Source organism: Psittacula echo (genome assembly GCF_963264785.1).
Source record: "Psittacula echo genome assembly, chromosome: 13".
Lineage (NCBI taxonomy): Eukaryota > Metazoa > Chordata > Aves > Psittaciformes > Psittacidae > Psittacula > Psittacula echo.
The window spans coordinates 2325764-2349253 of NC_137749.1; the positions used below are offsets into that span (position 1 = coordinate 2325764).

The following is a 23490-nucleotide window of genomic DNA, read 5'->3' on the forward strand; positions in this document are numbered from 1 at the left end:
CCCCGCGGCTGCGTCCCCCCTACCCAAGCCCCTCCCTTCCTGCTGCAGCACAAGATGGCGGCTGAGGTGGATTTCGGGGACAGCGAGCTCTTCCAGCAGCTCGACGAAGGAGAAGAGCTGCCGCCGCTGCCGCGTCGCCCCAGCCTGGAGGAGGAGGAAGAAGAAGACGACGAAGAAGAGGAGGAGGAGAAGAAGGAGGAGGACGACGAAGAAAAGAAGGAGGATGATGAGGATGAAAAGGAAGAGGAGGAGGAGGAGGAGGTGGCGGTGGGGGAGAGACCCGACAGAACACTGGAGGAGTTGTACAAGAGGCTGCGAGACCGCGAGGAGACGGTGCGGCTGCTCCAGGAGGAGAATATCCTGAGGAGAGAGGCAGGGCCTGCTCAGGGGAGGGCGCGGCGGGGCCGCTTCTGCCGTCGGTTCCCTTCCGGGCCAGCCTGCGCGCCGACCCGCCTGGGGCATGAGGGGCGCCGGCTTTTCCCGCCTCCCGGCTCCCCCGTGAGGCCGGGCCCTGTGTGGATGTCGGGGAAGGCCCGGTCGGTGTGAGCCTGGCGCGTCCTGAGGGGCGATGAGAATGGAGCTCGGCGGGGAGGGGGCTCCCCGTGTCTTGGTGCGGTGGCTGCTTTATCCGGGCTTCTGCTTCCGTGTGTTAAGAGGGAATTTTCTTTGAAAACTCGTATCCTTAGAGCGTCCAGGTCCGTGCCGGCTTTGCTTCAGTTGGCAAAGGAGGTAATTGGAGTTTTTGGTGCTGGGATGGCCGTTAAAACACTTGATGCTGGATGCTCTGACTTCCTAGGGAAAAGAAACAGTTGTATGTTCACTAAACCCCATTTTTAACATAGCTGGAAAGAATTTTAAGCTGTAAATTGTGAGTGGTTCCCTAAAGGGTTTGTTACTGCATCAGAATGGAATCTGAAATTGATTTCATTGTTTACTATTTACGAGTGTGTGTGTTGACTTTTTGTGTGTGGTAATTGTAGGTATTTTGAAAATACTATAAATCTGACAATTCAAGCATAGTGCATGTAATGAATTGTAGTAATTGGATTGTCAGAGCGAGTCCTTTTTTACCTGGGCTTTGGTTTGGGGCAATGTTGGTTGGTTTTGGTTGCTTGCCTTGTGTTGATTTGATTGTGTTTCTTCAGCAACAGGTGGATTTATAAATAATCCTCTGTGCACTGAAAGGGAAGGTCTGAAACCCCGTTTGTTCTGTGGAATTCTTGTTAGATGTTTGGTTGGCTTTGATCCTTCAATTAAGAGGTCTGTGTCTTCTGTGGAAAGTAATGTACCTTAACAGTAAATTAACATCAGGAACTTAAAAGGAAGCTGAATATTCTGACTCGTCCTAGGTATGTGACTTGAAAGCCTTTGTATGAACTATATACGTTTGAAATAAGAGTTTGCTGAGACAAGAGCTGCCTGAGGAAGCAATGTCTGCCATGTTGTTTAGAAACTGCTGCTCTGTCACTGTCCCTGCTCAGATATTGGGCTTTTTAAGTGTCATCGCCATTCTTAAAGTCTTTTAGACTTGAATATCAAGAACTTGGTTTGTTTTGCTGTAGCTTTATTTATTTGTGTGTACCCATCTGTTTATGAAGCGTATGTGGCCTTGAAGGAAACAAGTTTTTGTGAGGTTCAGCAGTAAGAACAAGAGACCTTATTTATTCAAAATTGTGTTTATAAGATTTTATAATAGAAGAAAGTGTCTGTAGTGTGGTGTTCCCATTTGTTTTCTTGCCACCTCACACCAGGTAACCTGCTTGGCTTTAGAGAGGAAGATTTCTGTTTAAGTGAATAGAAACTTCTCGAAAGGACAGAACTTGTATTGGCTTCCTCTCTCTGTGGGCTACTGACTCTTTGCTGTGATAAACCATGTAGGGAATACTCAGAGCAAAGCTAATACAGTAACCGTTGTCTGTGTGTTCTGTTCTAGTGGCATTTATGTGGAGAACTCGAAAGTAGATGGGCCTCTGTTACAGATTTTATTTATGAACAATGTTATTTCTAGGTAAGTACTTTGCAGGAAAGCAGGGTTCCATTGTGTGTAAGGGTTACTTGGGAAGAGAAATGCCATCATGCCAAATGTGTCTGTTCCCTCTCTCCAGCTGCTTCTTCTCCCACCTTTATATGCTGAGTATGACACCATTTGGTCTGGAATATCCCTTGGGTCAGTCAGGGTCAGCTGTCCTGGCTGTGCCCGCCCCCAGCTCCTTGTGCACCCCCAGCCTCCTCGCTGGTGGGTGAGGGTGAGGAGCAGAAAAGGCCTTGACTCTGTAAGCAGTAAGGAAAACATCCCTGTGTGTTATCAACACTGTTTCCAGCACAAACCCAAACCACAGCCCATGCCAGCTGCTAAGAAGAAAATTACCTGTACCCCAGACAAAATCAGCGCAATGGTAAATGCTAAAAGAAAACCAGCCCAAGCCAAGAACACTTCAAAACCAACCAAATAAAACCATTTGGCATATGTTTCAGTCTTGTGCTCATCTTCATCTCTCTGTACTTCTTCATTACAGGCAGTATCATCAAGAAATTGAAGATTTTATTTTTGGCTTAGTTCAGAGATACGAAGAGCAGAAGAAAAATGAAGAAGAAAAAACACAGCTCAATGTTGAGCCACAGGTACTTAAAAACTCCACTTGTTACTAGGTGCTGCTTCTCTTGCATCCTTATTGTGGGAATATTGAAACACTACACTGCTAAACAGGTGATTTCCAGATGTTTTTTCCTGATAATTGCTAAGTATCTATGAAATAACTGTAAAGTAGAGATTGTATAGCTCTTTGTTCCAAACATAGAGGACCAGGACAAAGAAAATATCATTGTGCCCATGAAAATGCTTCTTTGAAATCGTTCCTGGTGAAATTTGTGTAAAAACAAAGTAATAAGTTGATTTAAATAATCAAGAGAAAACCATAAGTACAAACTTAATGTACCCTCTTCTGATACTATTTGGCTCAACTTTAAGTATGTCAGAGCATAGATGAACAACAGAATCTGGAAATTTCCACTTTCTTCTCAGTTTGGAATTTGGACTTATACTTGACATTCACTTTGAGTAAAAGGGTGAAATGGCACGCTTCTCCCCATCTTTCTCTTAGCTTTTGAGATAAGAATAAGGATGTTTTTATGCAGTGTATTTCTCATCAAAGAAGACATTGGAGATGTGCTGTGTCATTCTTTGGACTGTGAAAAGCATTATGATTAATGTAGACATCACCATCCTACTGTTTAACTGTTTCCTGAAAGAATAGGAGCTGTATTGCATATTCTGTGCCTTTCACATACATGAGTAATGTAGGAGCTCTTCTATTTACTGTTACTTTAAATTAACTATTTGCATGTTTATGTTTCGTGTCAGCCCTCCAGTATTCTTTTGGAAGAGGATGGTAAAACAGCAAGCTCGAATTCTAAAAAAGTGAAAGAAGCTTTTAGTGTAAGTTCTTGACTATGTGCTCTTCAATGGTAGGTCTGACTCTTCATTCTACATATTCAATATACACTGCCATTAAAATAAACTCATGTTAAATATCATTGATCAATGTAATAGCAGTTAAGTTCAGCATGTTTTGGCTACGTCATTGGAAAAAATACCTATTTCTACAGGTGTGGGCATGTGTTATTTGTAAATTTTTACAGAGCGGGGGAAAAAAGCCTGGAAATATTTCAAGCCGTCTAAATTTATAGAATTGCTGCCAATCTGCCCTAAATACTGACACATTTCTGACAATTTTCTGACTTTTTTTCTACAGGTTGTAGGAAGTGTTCTGTATTTTGCCAATTTTTGTCTCGATAAACTGGGACAGCCTATATTAAATGAGAATCCACAGCTGACAGAAGGATGGGAAATACCTAAGTATCCTGTTTGTTAAAGGGGTTTTCCGTTTCTCAAGTCCAGGGAATGCCAGTGGGTAAATTGGACTCAAATCCTGTTCAGTAGATTGTACAGTTTTGTCAAACTGTATCAATCGTTAGAGATGAAAAGTTTTAATGAGTCATTAATGGCTTTTTTTTTTACTCAAACCATTCCAATATTGATATGATTGGCTCATTGATTTTCAGTGGGCTTATGCTTGGGAAGAGTGAATGCCTTTTCACCATAAATACATCTTGTGACTTTAGGAATTTCCCGGGCCAATCTGTAATCAGGTTTGGAATGACAGCTCATTCCAAGTATGAATAAGCTGTTCTTCCTCTATAAAATCTGCTATCCAGTAGCAGTTCCTTATTGAAATCTAAAGATATCAGCAAGTTTTCAGCCACATTCTCTCCCTAGATGGACAAGAAATACAAGTAAAACCAAAAAGGTTTGTATTATTCTTAAATATAAAGTTTTGAGCTGAAAAGTTCAAATGTACTCTGATTATTCGCCAGTATACTAAACCCTTGAACATACTTAAACAATGACTTTCAATGGAGTGAACCAGTGCTGAGCTTTGCAGTCAGTGGGTGTTTCTTGGTTATTGACTTTAGGAAGGGCCAAAAATAAATTTGTAAAAACATTCTGAAGTTTACAGCCCGTTCTTGGGTTGTTTGTCTTTTTAGTGACTGTTTTGACATCCTTGTACTGGTGTACTATCATCATGCTTTACTGATTTGTAGAACAGCTCCTGTCTGATTTACTTCATAGATTTTTAAGACTGGTCTTAGACTTTATTGTAGAGCTTTTATGGGAGGTAAGAAGTGAATCGAGTTTCCAGCTGGAAGCTTGTGTGGTCTCCATAGTGTTTGAAGTCACTGATTTCAGATGCAGTGAAGACCAGGCAAAATTTCAGTGGGAATTGCAAAGATAAAGGGGCTTGCTGAGTTTGATTAGAAATACTGCCATCTGAATGGAAAGCGCATTGAAGGGTTGTGCTCATGATCTAGAATGGTGATAAAATACTTGGATCACTAGAGAAGGTTTCTGTTTGAATACTGTGTAAAGATGAAGCAGAAGATGCACTTTATCTTATTAGAGGCTTCAAGAGGTTGGAGTGTCTGGGGGGGGGTGTGTGTTTACCCCAGGCACATTGTCATGACACCTTTTTGTCTCCACTTCTGGTCCCATCCTATTTCTATAAAACTGACTGTTCTGAAGAGAAATACTTCATTAAAATCTTATAAGAGATTTGGATTTCCTCCCCCCCCCCCCATAATATTGAAAATGTTTGCTGCCATTGTATTAACTTACAAGGAAAATCAAGGTTGAAGCCAGCTGCAGTTCCATTCCAGGTGTTCAGTGCACGGTTTCACCATATGCATAACGTATTCAAACTGTGGACCACAGCTTGACAAAGAAGCAGTCATGCTCTCCTATTTTTTTCTACTGATAACCACTTCTCAGTATTGTAAAAAGGATCAGGCCTCTGATGAATCAAGCCTAAAAAGAGAAAGAGGTATTAATGTACTACAGGAGTATTAAATTGAGGGGTTACTTATCTGTACTCTAGAGTTAGAAGTATTATTTTAACATCTTCATTTTCCTTCCTCTGGACACAACATAAGCTTTAGTATGTAAGGTTTGTTTTTATTTATTGGCACTATCTAAGCAAACATTTACATACTTTATCAGAAGTAGAAACCCTTCAGTGAGTACTGGTTTTGCAGCATGATGTAAGGAGAAGCTTTTCCAACTTTAGGACACTAAACTGTTGGATCAGGTTACCCAGAGAGGTTGTGTGGTCTCCATCCTTAGAGATTTTCAGGGCCCAACTGGATAAGGCCCTGAGCAGCCTGATCTGATCTCATAGCTGACCCAGCCTGGATTTAAGGCACTGGATTAGAGATTCCTTGAGATCCAGCCTGAATTATTCTACTGACTATTCTATTCCCTCTTAAAGCCATAGATCTCTATTATAAAGGATATAAAAGCTCCAGTTTTGCTTGGAAGTACTACTTCTCCACTGTAATTTTCGTTCTCTTTTTTTCTTCCTCTCCACATTCTGTCTTGTATTCTTCCCTGCCCCCCGTGCTGTGCCTGTGTCTTTTTCTCATTTCTTGTGTTCTCCTTAGGACTGTGAAAGAAACAATATTCTGTTACTCTCTTTCGAAGATTAATAAGTCAGTTTAAGAGAAGCAGAAGACAGCACCTGAAATCAGCAAGCAATGCTTACTTCTTTTTCTTTCTTTCTAAGTCTAAAACTAACAAGATTTAAAATAATTAAATGCATTTACCATTGTAGAATTGTAAATGGCTTTATTTCTTGTGTGTTTTTTTTAAGCAGGCCAAAACCCTCTTGTTTCAATTGTGGTTCAGAAGACCATCAAATGAAAGACTGTCCAAAGGTAAAGACTACACCAGTACTTGAAAGACTGCTGCTCCTCAAGAAATGTTCTGGTGTTTCTGGTGTAACCACACTGTTTTGGGGTCAGGATGTACAAATGGGTATTTATCTCTGTTGATTAGATTCTGCTGGTCATAGTTGTAAATTCTACCATGCTAAATCAGAGTGAATTAATTTTGTAGTGTCATGGTTTGAATATTCCCTTTAATTTATGGAGGGACATTTTTCAGTCTGAACAGTTTTTTCCTCCCACTTTAGAGCTCCACTAGATCCAGTGCTGATAGTCTTGGGTTTTTGCTGTGGACTTTCTATTACAACTATAGATGTATCACATGGCCGTGTAATAAATGATTAAGTATGCTGAGGGCAAGGAGTACCAGTTTTATGTTGGGTGAAGGAGTGCATAGACTGTAAATTGTCCGCATCTAAACTTCCCAATTTTATTATCTTTAAGCCACGAAATCCAGCTCGTATAAGCGAGAAGAGAAAGGAGTATATGGAAGCATGTGGTGAATCGAGCAGTCAGATTTTTCAGCAGCGTTATCATGAAGAAGAAGTGGAAGAGAGGTTTGGAAAATTTAAACCAGGAGTAATTAGGTATCTCTTTTCCTTCCATTTGCTATTGCACTGCTTTTCTGGAATAGCTTTTCTGCCTTTGGAGTGCCAGATGTTACTTTCCAGATTTCTGTTAAATCCATCTGCTACTTATAACTATGGGTTTATTATGTTTGAACTTGTTTGCTAAGTAAAATGGTTTAGTAAGTTGCAGAGATGTTTTTCAAATTAAAACTCATTGCCAGCTTAAGAGTCCTGCCCCTTCCACAGCTCTTTCCCTAATGCAGGGAGATAAACGTTACTCTCTGGCTACTCAAATTGCAAATATACTCCTAATGAACTAAAAATGCATGCCAAATTCTGAAAGTGTTGAGCTTTGGGTGTCCCCTCCTCTCTTTTCCTCTCTATTCAATATGTTTAAAAAAATCATAGCATGGCTGTAGCACTCTCCAAAGAAATCACAAGTAAATTAAGTTGCATTAAATTTCTTCCTGTTGTGATAGCTACAGTTAAGCCCATTAATCAGAAGTAACAGTTGTTACTTCCAGTAAGTTGTTCTCAGTGTAGAATTAATTCTTATGAAATATTTAAGCATATGAGAAATTAAAGTGTTAAAAGTTATCAGAGCTGGTTTTGACCTAAAATTGTTACATCTGGGATTGACAGGCAACATGGTTTGAGCTAAAACTAAGTTATTTTAACTTGACAGTTTAAAATTCAACAAAATGCTCGTAAATTCCTTTTGTCAAAACTTGTAATGGGTTGTATTGGAGGACATTTTGTTTTCTGTTTGTTTTCTTGACATAGTGGGGAGCTTCAAGATGCCCTTGGGGTCACAGATAAGAGTCTGCCTCCATTTATATATCGCATGCGGCAGCTGGGTTACCCTCCAGGCTGGCTCAAGGAAGCTGAAATGGAGCACTCGGGGCTTGTGCTTTATGATGGAAAAAGTAAGGAATGTTCTGTTTGAATGCAGTTTTCAGTGTGCTATTTACTGGCTACACCCTAGTCAGGTGACAAAATACCTAGTATGGTAAGCATGAAAGGAGGAGAAAGTAAATCAAGTTTCCTTTTCTAAAGTCATGTGAAAATACTCCCCTTTTTTCTAGCTAACATGTGATAATGAAACGAATCCTGTAATGATTGCATTGCATAGATGAAAACTCGCAATGTGATTTCACTCCCATCAACCCTTGCTGTTAGAACATGGAGTTCCTGTGAAACTGTGCAAGACTTGCACAGAGCCTCTTGTCAAATGCCTATTTTTAATAAGCTTCTCATGTTTTATGAAAGAAACCATAATACTTTCTGAAGTTCAGAAATTTATTCTTACCAAGTAAGACCACCAGCAAGCAAAGAATTCATCCCTTGAAATCCAGTTTATCAAGTGATTTACCAGCTTTTTACTAATGACCAATATTTATGCTGCATCTCGGAGAGCAGCCAAATTCTGAGGCCAGTAATGGTAGTGAAGAGTAGTATTGTTATGAATACCCAGTTAAGTTTGTGGGGAAGCTTCATAAGTGTATCTGATCGATTTGGTCACTGTTAGTGCCTTTGTGGATCACAAAGCCTCTATTAATACTTGCATTCCAAATCCCTGTTATTAAATCCTGTGGATTTTTTTCAGTAACATTCTTAATTAGCATCAGTAATAACTATATTTCATTATAGGTGATAGTGGAGCAGACGAAAGATCTCGCCAACCAAAACGCACCATTTACGATGTCTCGAAGTTGATAAACTATCCAGGCTTTAACATATCCACTCCAAGTGGGATCCCAGATGTAAGTAGCTGTCCTCTACCTCCTAAACAACATGTTGAGTAGCAGTAATTGCTTTTAGCCAAGTTTAATGAAGAATCTCCTGTGACAGCTGCTGTTGAACTTCACTTTCAAAAGCATTTTAACCTGCTGTTAGTAGTGAACTTCATCACTGATGTCAATGCCTGTGCATTAAAAAGCAGCATTTGTACATTTCCTCTTCAGCTTTACATTTGTCCATTTAGTGGCCTCCAAATGGGAATTTTTTTTCATTCAGTTTGCTCGGTCTCCAGGTTTTTTTCTTTCAGAATTAACGGGCTTTCAAAGTAAGCTTTTTTCATCTCAACAGTTATTTCAAGAAGTCTGTAGCTGTTCTACAAATGTTGGAGAGTCGTTGCTAGGAAATGCTCAACCATTTTGTAAAGATGAATTGAATTTCTTTTAGTGATTATTCCTACCCAGTCGTATTGCATTGCATGAGTTGTTTGTGCTCAAAGGTGAAATACTTCAGTTCGCCAGAAGTTCCTATTATAGATCTATTTACTCTGATAAGTGAGGCTTCTAATGAGAACTTGAATTCATCTTGGCTGATTAATCTCTCAGCATTTCTGTTGTGTTATTAACCACCCATATGCAACATTATTCCTTTTCTTTTCCCCCCTGTAGGAATGGCAGTTGTTTGGTTCCATCCCCATGCAGCCATCTCAACAAAAAGAGGTTTTTGCTCACTATCTTTCCAGTTTCCGTGAGGTGAATATATCTCATTGTTATTTGCAAAAATAAAAAGATTGCCTTGTAGTTTGTGTAGCCAGAGATGATCTTGTATTTGTATCTTCTTGCTTTTGCACAAGGAGATGGGCTTTCTTATTGACACTGTCAAGTGTGAAATGCTTACCTGTTCTAACAAAAAGGAGCTTCACGTTTAGAACACATGCTGTGATTTAAGTTAGTATAAGCACATCCCAGTTGTGCAATATTTTATATACAGTGGTGAAAAAAGGTTGCTATAAACTTAAAACCAGTCTTAGTTACAGAATTCCCTAGTAAATGAAAAGCTACTTGCCACAGTCATGGTTTAGAGTAATCTTACTACAGTGATGTGAGAAAACACACGGTAGTCCTGTCCCTTATCATTCTCGGCTCTTCTTTACTGTGACTCTAGCCTACTGTTATCTACTGCAGAATGCTTCCACTTACGGATGGGACGTGTATGCTCTGCTCTCAGTCTTAAAGTATAATGCTATATGGAACTACATAGTAAATTCTAAGCCTGCCAGAAAGGGATGTGCAATGCTTGAGTTGTGATGGTCTCATGAACTCTAGGTGTCCAGGGGGAAACTTGGTTGTAATCCTACGTTAGGAATGCAAACAGTTTTCTTTTGCCACTTAAACCTGCACGAGCTTACAGTTCTGTTCAGTTGCATTAAATCTCTCAACCTTAAAAGTTTACGCACTGGGTTAACCAAATAATTGTAAAGTTATGAAATTGCTTGAAATATGTTCTTATAGCTGGAAATGTTACCTTACACAATGTAATACAATTTCTTTTGGTTTCCTGGATAATTTCTTTTCAGCCAAGTCCAAAACCTAACAATAAAAGGCCTGCGTCTCAGTCACGGTCTCGTCACTCAAAACAACCAAAAGATGACAATTTGGAGGCACCAGTAACTGACATGGAAATAGATTCTGGTAATTATTCTGTGATTTTTTTATTTTTTTTTTTTTAATAGTTTCAGCTTTTATTTTCAAAATAACTTGCTCCGAATTGAAATGTCAGCGTTCATAAAGAGAAAACAATGTGCTATGGGGGTGATTAATGTAACTGCTAACGTATGCTCACAGGGTCTTACTGTAGTTGTATTAATGCCTCTCTACAATGTGTTCTCTGTTGCTGCGATTGTTGTGTCTTCTAATACCAAACAGGGAGATCTCAAGTGTGTGCTCAGAGCAATTGGAACATTAGGTTACAAATTCCCATCTCTCTACTTCAGGTGTGTATTGTAAAGTTAGGAAGACCTCCAGATCCTTAAATATTTGGGTGAAATAATGTAGGATGTTGCCAGCTCACTACTTCTTAAAAATGAGTCAGACTCAGGATGACTTAGTGTTGTTTAAATGTTAAAATAGCTTGAGAAACTTTTGGCTTTCCTTTTGGATTTCCTATAAGGAAATCTTTCAGTTGTCTCAGTGTGAAATAAGTTTGTTCTCAAGACATTCAAGAATGTATTTATTTATTTGTTTATTTATTGAATAGCTAGAAGAGTTAAAATCCCCCAAAACATAGTTTCAATGGACATTAAGACGTTCAAAAAGTTTGTTCTACCTCAGCTGAAAACCAGGGAGGAGAAGACCTAAGTCTGCTACTTAATCAGGACATTGACACTTTGAATCTTGTCCTCATCCTATTTTGGATTTTAACAGGTGTCTTTTTAATCTGTTTCTAGATCTGGAAGCGTCACAAAGATCTCAAACCCCGAACAGTTCTCAGTTCCAACCTCCACTGCCCCCTGGGCATCCATCGATGCCAACTCCTCCTCCTTTACCACAAGGAACACCTCCACAAAATCTTTCACCACCTCAACCTTCAGCCTCCACCCACCATCCTCTTCCTAGGACTGCTTCACCATCAAATCCTTCCAGTGATACTTCTGAGCTACAAATAGTGGACTCGGTCATGGATGAGGATTCTCTGACCTTAGAAGAGCTAGAGGAACAGCAGCGCTTAATCTGGGCAGCACTTGAGCAGGCAGAAAGCACAAACAGTGACTCTGATATTCCTGTTGATACACCTTTAGCTGGAAATTCTGTTACATCATCACCATCTAGGAACGAAGCAGGTCTTGTTGCAGAAGTAAGGTCATCTGAGGAGGTGGTTTCAGTGGAAACAAGGCTTTCTGATACCAGTGAACAGCTACCAGAAAATGAATGTTCTATGACTAGTCCTAATCCAGGAGATAGTTCACTTCTCTCCAAGGAGGATCCTGCTAATTCAGAGCCAGATTCTGAAGGCTTGCTGAATAACACCAGGCCTGTTCCTAACCCTGAGCTTAAAGAGGGAGAAAATACAAGTGATAATAAAGTAGTCAAAAGCACTGCAAAAACTTGCAGTTTTGTTCCTGATATGAGCAAGTTTGCTGCAGGCATAGCACCGTTTGAATTTGAAAACTTGGCAGAATCCACAGGTGTTTATCTACGAATAAGAAACCTGTTAAAAAACTCCCCAAGAAACCAGCAAAAGAGAAAGTCTTCACCTTAACTGGTCTTCATTTGTTTCGTTGTTTCCAAATCCCTGCTTCTGTCTCTTTCCCCCTCCAGTTTTACAAACTCTGAAAACTGCCTTTATCCTTTTGTGGCAAGGAGAAAATCTTGACAAATACAAGTCTGCCCCATTCTTCGTTGGAACTGGAGTCAGTGCAGGGCTTCCCTGTTGCCCTGAACCACCAACGCAGCCAGAAAATACATAAGAATGCCCCCAGATTGCGTCTTTCCACTGAGGAATAACACGACTGTTGATTTGTTAAGAGTGATTTATTTGCCAAAACTTGAAACTCCAAAAAAAATTAGGTGTTTGTGGTTTGCTGTTCATTATTTTGGCTAAGGTTTATATTGTCCTTGAGTTTCAAGTGGATTGGTGGGTTTTATATCTGTCCTTTATACAAGAATCTGTGCTTTATACATTTTGCTAAGTATCCTGTAGATAAGTTTAATATATTCTGAATGTTTTTAAGAAAGGTCTAACATGAAGATTTCCCCCGTCAGAAAGCCTGGCAATTGGATGAAAATAATCAGAAAGGACCAGCATCAGCTTCACCAGTCCAAGTATTTTTATAGATTATTTATGTGGGTTGGTTTTAATTGCCACTGTATCTTTTGTACCATCATACTTTCTGTAAGCTTGCTGTACATACGTGTTTGTGGTTGTGTACAGAGGTTTAATAAATGAGCTTTTGTATAATGAGGTTTTCTAATTGGAGTATTAAACCATCAAACTGCTGAGGTTTTTAAAAATAGATAATTAGGAAAACAAACTGATGAAAAGGAGGATGTATAAAATTTCAATATTTTAGGAAGGTCACAACTGTTGGCTTCAGGTTTTCATAATCAAGGAGCTGGTAACCTTTTAGCTAGAACCTGGCCATACCATTCATAATCTGAAGAACTGCCCACTTATGAGAGCTTCCAAGTGTTAGAATTCTTCTGATTTCTTGTTCCAACACTTTCCTTTCTCTTAGTTGTCTTCTGAGGGACCTGTAGGTGAAAGGACTGTACATTACTTGCATTGCCAACAGAGGGAGTACTGGCTTGACTTAACACTGTCCATTGGAGCTGGTAAAGCATTTGCCCTTGGATAAAGCAGGAAAAAAAGTCTTCGTAGCCAAGTGAGATGAAAATACTTCGGTTTACTGTGCAGATATATAAGGAAAGACTTCTGAAGGGATGATGTTCAGAGGTGGGTTTGGTAAGATAACTTCAGAGCCTGAACTTTTTTAAAATGCTCAGCTTTGCAGATAATACATATTTCCTAAAGATCCTTATATAAGTACACTCTGCATTTGAATGCTTAAGAGAACTCCAGCCTTTTTTAGTTAAAGCTTTTATATTTACTTCCTTTTTTTCCCCTCTAAATTTTACAGGAAGGGAAAACCAAAGTCTTTATATATGAACAGCTTGTCTGCCAAGAGGCTGAAAAACGTTTTTGCAGCATCTACCAGTTCGGTTTATGTGGCTGCATTTGGAAAGCAAAGTGTTTGAGGTAAATGTTCATCTTACATGCTAAAATTAAAGGCTTTTTTAAAATATGTATATATATTTTGTAGGAGAAATAGTTTTACTTTCTCTGACAGGGATGGATAACAAAATAGTATGTTTCTTCCAGCTTCTACACACTTTACAAAGAAATCCATATTGGGAAGCATATCGAGATCTTGTACTTTGTTCATGTGTCTTCCTCCTTCCATTGAGTTAAAAGCTAGTAATGATACTTTACACAAGCCATTATGTGCTGTGCTGCATCATTCGCATGTGAATGATAATGTGATGCAGGGCATGAGGTAATGATTCCAAGTGTACACACCTTTTGGGTGTGTTGAGGTGCTCATATTTTAAACGTGCAGTTCTCTCTCCACTCCTTAGAAGATCTTTTTTAATAGCTCTTGTGAAATGCTTCTTTAGTAGGACAGGCAGCCTAAACTTCTGCCTTGCTTACAGAAGCCACAAGATTAAAGTCATCTTTATATGCTTAGTACCCTTTAGTGCTCTGTGTGTTCACAATACATTAATAATAAATCACCTTTCCACCTAACTGGTCAGGGTAGATAAGCTTTCAATGTTTGTACAAATTCAGATTACCATTAAAGGACTTGTTAATTTTATTGCTTCCAAGATTTATACAGAAGGTATTAGAGGAAGGGTAAAGTGGAATCGTTTAGCAACACAGGTTTTTAATGTAATGGTAAATTCTAGTTTAAATATGTTAAATCTTTAATTGTATAAGGCTTTGAATTTTAAATTGTTCATCATTTCTTATGACTTCGGCCACTTCTGGATTTGCTGCACGCAAACTACTTGGGGATATGTTTTCCATTTTTGGAAGATGATGGCTTCTAAAGCAAATTTGAGGGGCTTGGGGCAGGAATGGACTGTGTTTGGGTCCACACACATATGGACATGCTTGTAATTATTAACTTTTTGTCAGGTGTAACTACTCAGATGGGTTTTGGATATTGCAACTCTACAGATCACTGGACAAGGTGTGAGAAAAAGCTGAATAGCGAAGTATTTCTGGTCCTTTTAAGTCCCATTCCCATGGTGATGGGTGTGGCATAATAACCTAGATTAGAGTTTACTAAAATGAATGAGTAATAAAAGTCTGTAATGAGGTGGGTATAGTGTGAACAGGCATCACTCACATTTTCCCACAGATCCCTGTTGGCATGGTACTTCTGTTTGTTTATAGCACTTGGGAACAGAAGTAGTTTAAAATGCTTGTGCACATCTAAAAACAGCTGATCTGCAGAATACTCAGTGTCAGTCAGTTGTCTCTTAGAAAAGATTTGAATTTCTAACTTATGTTTTTTATAACCTAATTCACAGTGCTTAAAATGTCACACAAAGAGAAATAGCACAGATTCTAGAAGATACCTGAAAGACATTTAGCTGCTGAGAAGAATTGTTTTTACTGCTAAAAGTAAGGCAAGATAGCTGGGGAAAACAAAAAAGAAAAATGAAGAGGAGGGAAAAGCTCAAATATAATTAAAGTGTTTCAAATGGTAGTTGCCATGGAACTCTGTAGTACCTTTGCTTTGTAATACAGTGTATTGCCTCTGGTAAGTAGATGCCGTTGAAGATTGATGCCGTTCCTAAGAATATGTCATAGAGTCATACTTACATTTTAGGGGGTAGGAGGGGATGAGTCAGAGGTAGGAACTGGTCTCAATCCTGGGGGAAGCTTACAAACAGGATGGATTTAATAACATGGTAAATAATGTGTGACAATTGGATGCTTCCTAAACTTTAGTTAACTACAGGCAATGAAGATTTGACATAGGAGTTTTTACAGCCTATGTTTAGCTGTCACCTAATGACCGTATAAAAATGTATTTACCCTTTCTTTAGAACCTCAATAGAAACAAAAAACCTGCTGCTTTGCTTCTCTGTAGGTGAGAACTCAGCTTTTGTTGGTGCTTGCATCAGTACTGGAATGATTTGCATAGCTTCTCAGTTATCTTTGAAATGAAACAATCAAGATGAACATTATTGTTAAGTACCTTGTTTAAACAAGCATGCAGAAAGGATTCTTTAAATACTGACAGTTTAAGTACTGTTCTCTTGGTTCACCTATGTTGGGTAGAACAAATATGTAAAATTGGTTGAAAGTCTCCAAAGAGCATGGAGAAAAAGCAACTTTTTTGTACAGCTGCTAGGTAGCCTAGCCACTTAGGGAATGAAAACAGTAAGTAGTTAAGAATGAGAAGACTTCTTGCAGCCTTTCAACCCACTAAGCTGTGAAAGTAACTACCAGAGACAACTACAGAAAGTAATAGTGCAAGTTTCTGTGCTGGGATTTTTGAAGCAGCACTTCTGTGATTACAAAAAAACCCCAAAGCATTTAGTTGCTTTGTTTTGAAGCAGGTGTTCATATTGAAGAGCTCATTTAGATGAAGAAAAAATCCTATCCTCAGAATCTTCCTTTTTATGTGGATATGTCCCATTGAATATAAAAATGGATCTCTTAACTCAGGATATCTTTAGATGTTGTTCTTAAAGAGAAGCTTCGATACTTTTGGACCCTTCACAAATCCAAGGGAGGGCAGAAACAATTTCAACTGGTGTTCCCACATTATGCAAGAGAACACTTAATTCTGAAGTGGGATTTATACTTGTGGCCAGGATGCCGGTAGTTATGTCGGCATCCTGCATTTCCTTGGAGCATCCAGCAATTCCTGTTTATGTGGAGTTATGAAAATGTCTGTATATTATACGTTGACTGATGGGATCCTGCGGTTCAGAGCAGAGAGGCACTAGAACTGGAATCAAAGAGAGTCTTTCAGTCATGTGATTCATAGTGCAAACATCTTTTATCATAACGATTGCTACAAATTGGATGCAAACGTAGTTGCCATTCAATGTGCATTGAATCTCTTACCAAGCTCAGTGTGCATTGAACTTGTTACCATTGTACCTATATGGTAACAAGAGAACTGAGACAAAAAGATGAAATTAATGAAGGAAAAGGATACACTGAGAGAAACCCACATTCAATATTGGCATCACATCAGTGTAGCAAGTTCAAACCTACACTCCCAGAACCAAGCACAAAGGGTCATGAAGTGCAGTTCCCAAACCAGCAGGTGTTCTGTAAAGCTAAGTCTGACTCCCTAGTTTTGTGTAAGGGAGGGATTACTTTCGTAGGGCCTGCAGGGTCAATATTTTGGTTTAAGCAGTCAGCTGCTGGCTCTGCACTTCTAAACACAATCTAATGTGTAAATCTTCAAGTCCTCACTCAGCAAAACTTCCATCAAATTTTGCAGGGAGACAGGAGCTGGCTCTCCATGGATTCCAGTATCTGATTCCACATCTACTGCTCACAGTGAGAGAATCTATTTAACATTTAGGAAGAGGAATCCTAACAAACATTGCTAAATGCTGATCTAGCTGAAACCTATTATTTGAGGGACTGCGTCACACCATTTTGTGCTTTACCATGCTGGAGTAATGCCAGAGAATGGAGCCAAAATGAAACAAATTGCAGTCAGGCTCCAGCCCTGGAACTGCTTTCTCATCACCCTTTTGTTTGAATGGCATCATGCAGAAACGAAATGATCTGTGAGACTGCAAACTGGGGTTTGCTTTGTGATGGATTCAGCAGTTAGGGGCCAGCCAGCTGTTGCCTGTTTAAAGAGATAAAGTGAAGCAGAGCTGGTTGATTCACCCCTGAAAATTGGTGTTAAGCTGTTGATGATGGTGTTGGCGTGACCACTGCAGCTATTTAAACTTCAGCAGTGGGGTAGTGCCAGGTTCCAGTGTATTGATTCACAGACACACTGAAAATTAAAATATTCAGTAGGGAAAAGGAAGGAATGATCAATTCCTGAGCGTTAGGACAAAAGGAAAATGGAGAAAAGCAGCAGTCAGCGAAGTTATTCACCTACTGAGAGCTGTGTGCTTCACATCTCCCTGCCTCTCCTCTCCTCCCAACCTTTCCCGTTTACGCCCGCCTGCTACTGCAGCGCATCTCCCGGGGGTCGGCGCTAGCGGTGCTCGGTTCCCGCCTCCCCGTGCGGGTACCAAGCGACCCTCCGCAGCGAGCCACGTCCTGTGGGCTGCCGTGCTGGGCGGCTCCCGGGGCCGGCCTCCCCCTCGGCAGGGTTAGACCGAGGAGACCCGCTCCTTGCCCCCAGGGTTCCCCCCGCGCCCCGGGGCGAACAAAGCGGGGGAGCTGGGGGGAACGGCGAGAGCGGGCGCGGGGCAGAGGCACGGGTGAGGCGCCGTTCCCGCTGCTGCAGTCCCCGCCTCACGGCGCCGCGGGCCCGGCCGGGCGCAGACGTTGTGTGCCCGCCCCGCCCCCTGCGAGCCGGGAGGCGCCGCTGCAGAGGGGGAGGTGGCAGCGGCAGCGGCAGCGGCAGGAGCTGCGCCCGGCGGTCGCGGCGGTGGCGCGGAGCTGAGGGGCAGCGGTGAGGCCGCCGTTGGGGCCCGCGCGGGGGAAGGAGTTGGGGTGGGGTGGAGCAGCGGCGCTACCGGGCTTGCAACGGCGGCGCCTGAGGGCGGGGGGAGCCGCCGGCCGCTTCCCGGCTTGGGGCCTCCGCTTCCCGTCCGGGCGCTGCGCTGTGCCCGCGCTCGGGCCCGCGGTGAGGAAGCGAGGCGGCGCGGGGGCGGCCGTGAGGCGCTGGGCGGGCTGTGAGGGGCCGGCGGCGGCGGGGGCTTGCGCTGAGGGGACCCGTGTGAGGCGATGCTGGGCTGGGTGGGGCCCGGCGGGCTGCTGGCGTCCGCCACACGTGCCCGCGCTTCCCGCCGCGGCCGCGGTGACAGCAGCCGGTTCGGCTGGTTCCCGGAACCCGTGCTCGGGCTCGTCCCGTTCCCCTGTGGCTGCCGCCGCCGTGGCCCCTGTTGGACGGGGCTGGCTGCCCCTGAGGTAGCTGAGCTCTGTGAACTCGGGGACTGGTGAGGAGAGCGGGGCGCGCAGGGTGCGGGGGGACCCGGTGTTTTCGGGGCTCCCCTTTTCTCCCACCGCGCCCAGCCCTTGGGTGTGTGTGCGGTTCCTGAGGAGCAGGCAGGGACATGAGCGCGGTGAGGGCAGGCTCTGCTCGAGCCTCGCCGGTGGATGCAGCGCTGTGCTGAGTTACTGCTGCCTTGAGTGGATGGTTCTGTGGGGAAGGGGTCTGAGCACGTCATGGTATAAACGCTGACCTGCAGTTCTCGGCGTCCCACGCTTGCATGCTGGTGTTTTACTGATTAACGTTTGGCTTATAATTTACCGTGGCTTTCTCTCTGTTTGCTTGTTTTACGTCTGCTCCTTATGCTTGCGTTGTTCTCAAAGCTACTGACTTGCAAGTGAGCTCCTCCTGTATCGCCGGGGGGCTCAGCCAGAGCTCAGTGCCAGGTTAAACCTGTGGGACCCCCAGGCAAAGGCTGTGCTGTGGGGCCCCTCCTGCTTCCCGCTATATCCCTGGTGCTGCTGCTACCTGAGGCGGTTCAGTGTTCTCTGTTGAGTGCCTCAGCCGTCATGGGGCACCAGGTGATTGTTGCTGTTACTCAGATGTTAATGCGGCTCTTGCTGCATTAAAATCAGGGGTTTGTTTTCCCTTTCATCATAACATCTTTGTGTGTTTTAAATAATTCTAGAAAATGAAAACAAACAAAATCCAACAGCACAAAAATCTGTCCCAAAACAGCAGGGGGACGGAAATCCAGTCTGTGACTGTATTCATGATTAAATATATGACCGTGAAATGAAGACTCTTTCCTCCCCACCCCTTCACTCACTCACGCAGTGTGCTGGATGGGAAGGGTTTTATGGAAGTTCACAGGTTGCTTTGAGGCCTTTGAGCAGAAGGCTCTGAAAACATGTGATATCTGTATTAACGTGTAGGAAGAAGCAAAAGAGGAAGTGCCTTCCTGCCTGCTGCTGGGGGAAGAGTTTTGTTGAAAGGACAGAAATATGCCTGTAATTCTGGAACCAGCAGTGTGAGAGAGAGGTTTTCCTTAAGCTTGTGTCTGTGTGCACCTGCTACAACATGTAACAAGATAGCAGACTAGATCTGGGGGGGAAAAGTTAAATAACCACCTTCCAACCACGACCTATCTTAGCCTGTTGTAACTGGTCAGGTACTAAACATCTTCATTTGCATACTGAATGCAGAATGACTGAAACAAGTGCACAGGATTATTAGTTCTTGCTTTAAAAGCATGAGATTTCAGGATTCTCTTTCTGTCCACTCCTTACATGTGCTGAAGTGCACTAAAGTTTTCTGTGTAGCGAAGGGAGAGGGATGTGTTGGCTGAAGCAGGAAGGCTTGGAAACGTGACCTCAAATGTCTGTATCCTTAGGGATCAAGAGGGAGATTTTGTTTGGCAAAAAGATTTGTTTTATATAATTTGCATGGTTTCTTTTAAGGAGGAAGAGGGCAGAAAAACAGCTGTCTTGTATCCTCATCACAGAGGTATCCTGTAGGAAATAAACCACCTCTTTCCTTGTGGGATTATACTACAGGAAGAAGCAGTGCTTTGATTGCTCTGACTTTGTAGAGCTGCTGTAGATATTCTGCCTGAGCTATGGGCCGTATCTGTTTACCATCTTCTGAATGTGAATATCCAGGACAGGCTTTATTTACTTAGCTTGGGCAGATTGGCTAATTCCTTCAGCATTCCTCCCTTTATCCTTTTAGCCCTGTTAGAGTTTTTCTTGGGAGTGACTGAGAATATTTCAGCACAAATCTTCCTTCAAAAGAAATAGAAGGATCTGTGTTGCCAATGTGATCTTTCAAAACAGCTTTTCTTTCACTCTTTAAAATGTTCAGGTCAAATGTTAGCTCTGTATGTTGAGTGTGAGTTTTCTAGTGTTTGAACATGATGACCACGAATGAATGCAGCTCTTGTTGAATCTTTTGGCATTCCGTAGGGACTACTGGCTCTGCTGGCACGTATAAAAAGTAACGCGCTGGAATCCTTATTGCAGCGGCCTGTTTAGAAGTGCCTCGGATGGATGGTGTTTGGTTATTTCATGAAAGGCAATTACATACTGCATTAGCTGTAATCTCAGCTGCCTCAGCTAGATGCCAGTTTCTGCTGGAGCAACCATTTCGTTCTTGACCTGAGGAACTGAAGGCAGCTCTGCCAGCAGCACAGCCCCTGATGATTTCAGACATCTACTATTATGTCTGTGCTCGTCCAGGTGTCTGTTCTCTACAGCCATTTAATTTTGCAGAGTGGTGTTGCACTCACAGGGGTACAGCTGACCCTTAGAAATTACCCACAACTGTGGTATCTAGCTCCTGGCTTCGGAAAGGCTGGAAAGGGTTTAGAAGCTGTATTTAAGAACAGATTGTACAGCTTCCTACCTTAACACCTGGCTGTTCTCCACCTGGAATGTCTCATCAATTGTTTGTACAAACCTCAAAGACTCTTGAGGGAGTAGTACCATGAACTCTTTTAATTTATAAGACATGTCTTCACTTTGCTGTTTCAAGGAGAAACACCATTAAAAGCTCTTCAGTTTTCCCAGTCTTTGTCATCTTACTGACAATATTTCTAGCTTATTTTGAGGGAAAATTGCAAGGCAGAAAGAAACTCAGTATTTGATAGAGTTCACTTATCTGACACTGTCATTCTGCTTCTCTGCTTGGCAGCAGCATCCACTCAATCACAGCAATATTTATCTAAGTTCTGGATTTGTACTTCTACTTTCTTATATGCCAGCCGTATAGCAGTCATGGTGCTAATTTAAAAGGCTAAGAGCATGGGGAGCTAAAAAGGGAATGCTGACTTGATGTTTTCAGAGTGTGAAACAGTTACAGTTTCACCCAAGTCTATCAAAATTCAATTCTTACTATAATAAGCAGCATCTTTGTTTCAGCTGCCCCAGTCACAATTGTATTAGGGAGAAGCCTTGTGTCTTTGCTTGTATGCATTTGGGTTTGAGGCTGTCAGGAGGTGGCATTTTGCTTCTCAAACTTTCATTTAAACTTTAAATCCCAAATAACTTAAGCTTGATGCTCTACTATTCCAGAATCATCGTCGTTATTGCGGACTGAATGCACTTGCTGAGATGGTTGAAGCGTGTTGTTATCAGAAGTCAGTGCAGGCAGTTAAACAAATTACTCTTCTTGTTATCAAAATGGAGGGCTTTTGGGAAAGGCACGGAATTCCCTTAGAAATATGTAGGAAAAGTAGTAAGTATCGATAGCAGGCTTACCAGAACCATTTACTTTTTCAGGTGCAAACTTTGATTTACTTCTCAGTCCTTGACTCATTCTGTAGAGAATTATGTGTGCTTAGGAGGATCATGTGCTTTCTGATCTTTTAATAGACTATAGCAGTGACATTTCTATAATGCTTGTGTACAGCAGCAGATTGAAGCGTTAGAGTTTGCATCATATTTTCTGGGATTTTTCTTTTCTTAAAGCTCTTTAACAGTTTCCAGCTCTTCCTTATTAATTGAAGATGGGAATCTTTTAGAAAACTGGAACAGGCTGTGTTTAGAAATAGCAACGTAGATTGAGGAAGAAATTACTCACAAATTGCTAGCCCAAAATAGGTTTTTACTGTTACAGGAACCCTCTCTTATTTGTGCTTCATATTCAGCAGTCTTTGTGTTTCAATGGTATATTTTTTTACTGAGGATCATGAGGCATTTAGGAATCTGAATGAGCACGGCAAGTTCTGGAATGGTAAGATGAGGTGACTTAAAATGTCCTTGATGCAAAATTAAGATCCATAAGTAGAGCAGTAGCTTTAATGAATTACCTTCCTCATAACATTGCTGTAATATCTGACTGATGGTTTGAGGTCCTAAGCCTTTTACTATGTTTGATCTGATTCGTCTTGATCTTAGTACAGTTCTTACAGGAGTTCTCCCTGCCTTTTTCCTTTCCCAAGCATGTGCAGAGAGAATTACGTTTGTCCAGTTTGCAGTGAATATCCTGCATTTCCCAAGGTAGATAACCATGATGTGTCTGATTTACCAACTCACTAAACCCCTCTGGTTTTCAGTGAATTTGTATCTTACAGTGGTTGCCTTCCTCACTGTATTACATTCAGATTTTATATAACCTGCTGCCAATGTATGGATGGCAATAACTTTAGTTTTCCATTCTGCTTTAGAAATTAGATGCTCTGATCTAAAGTCACTGGGAGAAACTCAAGACTATTTGAACACAAGCCTTCCTCCTACTTCTGTGAAACTTGTCAGAATAATGTAATCTAGGGCTTTTTTAGAAGTCTCCTGCCTTTTATTTAGTTGAAATTACCCAGCAGGTTCAAAATCAAAGGATAAATACAGATTTGTATGCAGGCCCGGCTGCCGTAAAAGATGTTGAAAGATAATCTACAAGTTTTTGGTCCTGAACACACTATGGATCTGTGAACTTGCACAGAAAACTCTTTAAGCCATCTCCATGATGCAGAAATACAGCATCTGTCCTCTGTCTCAGTTAAGAAACAAATCTAAAGTTGCTGGTTGAGCTCAAGATTAGCCATCTCCTTCATGAGGGACAGCATTGTGGGGTGTTTGGATTAATTTCCAAGCAACAAATTTCATTCTTCCCTAGTCCCTCTAAAAACATACAAGAAAGTAGGAATGTCTTTTGGGTTCTTAAGGAGACAGAGATTCACCCTTTGAAGTTACAGAAAACCAGTAGCTATTTATGGGGATGTCCTTATACTGTGGTGTGATGGTTGTGTGATAGTGGGAAGAGTGATGACAAGGCATAGTGTTTGTGTTACAGTGTTGGGGCTGTTTTGGATATCCTCTGGGTAACATACGAGTTGCTTCAGACTTAGTTTATCTAAACAAATGCCCTCTGGAATAGAGTTGAAAGATTTTTTTTTCAGGACCTCTGCTAGTGATTGTATAAATACTTTTCAGTTTGAGTCATTTGTTGGCCACTCTGCATTTTGAGTTTTGTTCATCAAACCAAATGACGCTGTCAAAAAGAGCTGTGTCACAGCAGTGAGCATACTTCCCAACCTGCTACAAGCTTTTGGGTTTGTATTTTTATGATAGCAAAAGCAAATTGTATTCTGAGCTAGAGTAGAAGCGTACTACATCCTGTATGCAACACTCATTTCCTGGAGTAATCCTGGTAGTGACTTTGAAGGCACTTCAGAAGAGCAAAGAATTGCTTTCATTCTATTAATGTAAGAGTTATGCCCAGTTAATATAGACAAAGATGCTCTCTGGAAGAGTCTGT

At 41.6% G+C, this 23490-nt stretch overlaps 2 protein-coding genes across 5 annotated transcripts in view; both read left to right on the top strand.

Moving 5' to 3' along the window:
• The first annotated feature begins 550 nt into the window (after positions 1–550).
• On the top strand, positions 551–12532 carry ZCCHC8 (zinc finger CCHC-type containing 8). 4 transcript variants are annotated; one of them, XM_080628443.1, is made up of 14 exons: positions 551–729; positions 1146–1349; positions 1934–2008; positions 2517–2622; positions 3362–3436; positions 3753–3856; positions 4242–4307; positions 6204–6267; positions 6721–6863; positions 7629–7771; positions 8496–8608; positions 9251–9334; positions 10159–10273; positions 11029–12532. In XM_080628443.1, the coding sequence occupies exons 3-14, from the start codon at positions 1989–1991 to the stop codon at positions 11838–11840; spliced, it is 1845 nt and encodes a 614-aa protein (XP_080484569.1). In that variant the 5' UTR covers positions 551–729; positions 1146–1349; positions 1934–1988; the 3' UTR covers positions 11841–12532. The 4 variants fall into 4 exon arrangements, with proteins under 4 accessions (XP_080484569.1, XP_080484570.1, XP_080484572.1 ...); XM_080628444.1 differs by having other exon boundaries at positions 6207–6267; XM_080628446.1 differs by lacking the exons at positions 551–729; positions 1146–1349; positions 1934–2008 and having other exon boundaries at positions 3370–3465.
• A 5108-nt stretch (positions 12533–17640) lies between these two features.
• Positions 17641–23490, top strand: part of CLIP1 (CAP-Gly domain containing linker protein 1) — a 66059-nt gene continuing 60209 nt past the window's right edge. The window contains exon 1 of the mRNA XM_080628405.1: positions 17641–17757. The gene's annotated coding sequence lies outside the window, so the exon portion shown is untranslated. The remainder of the gene's footprint in view (positions 17758–23490) is intronic.

Excerpts from the sequence above, each read along its gene's own strand:
- ZCCHC8 (XM_080628443.1), top strand. The coding sequence starts at position 1,989 with ATGAACAATGTTATTTCTAG. Across the intron at positions 3,857-4,241 it reads GAAGGATGGGAAATACCTAA|ATATCAGCAAGTTTTCAGCC; the intron begins GTATCCTGTTTG and ends TGAAATCTAAAG. Across the intron at positions 6,268-6,720 it reads AAATGAAAGACTGTCCAAAG|CCACGAAATCCAGCTCGTAT; the intron begins GTAAAGACTACA and ends ATTATCTTTAAG.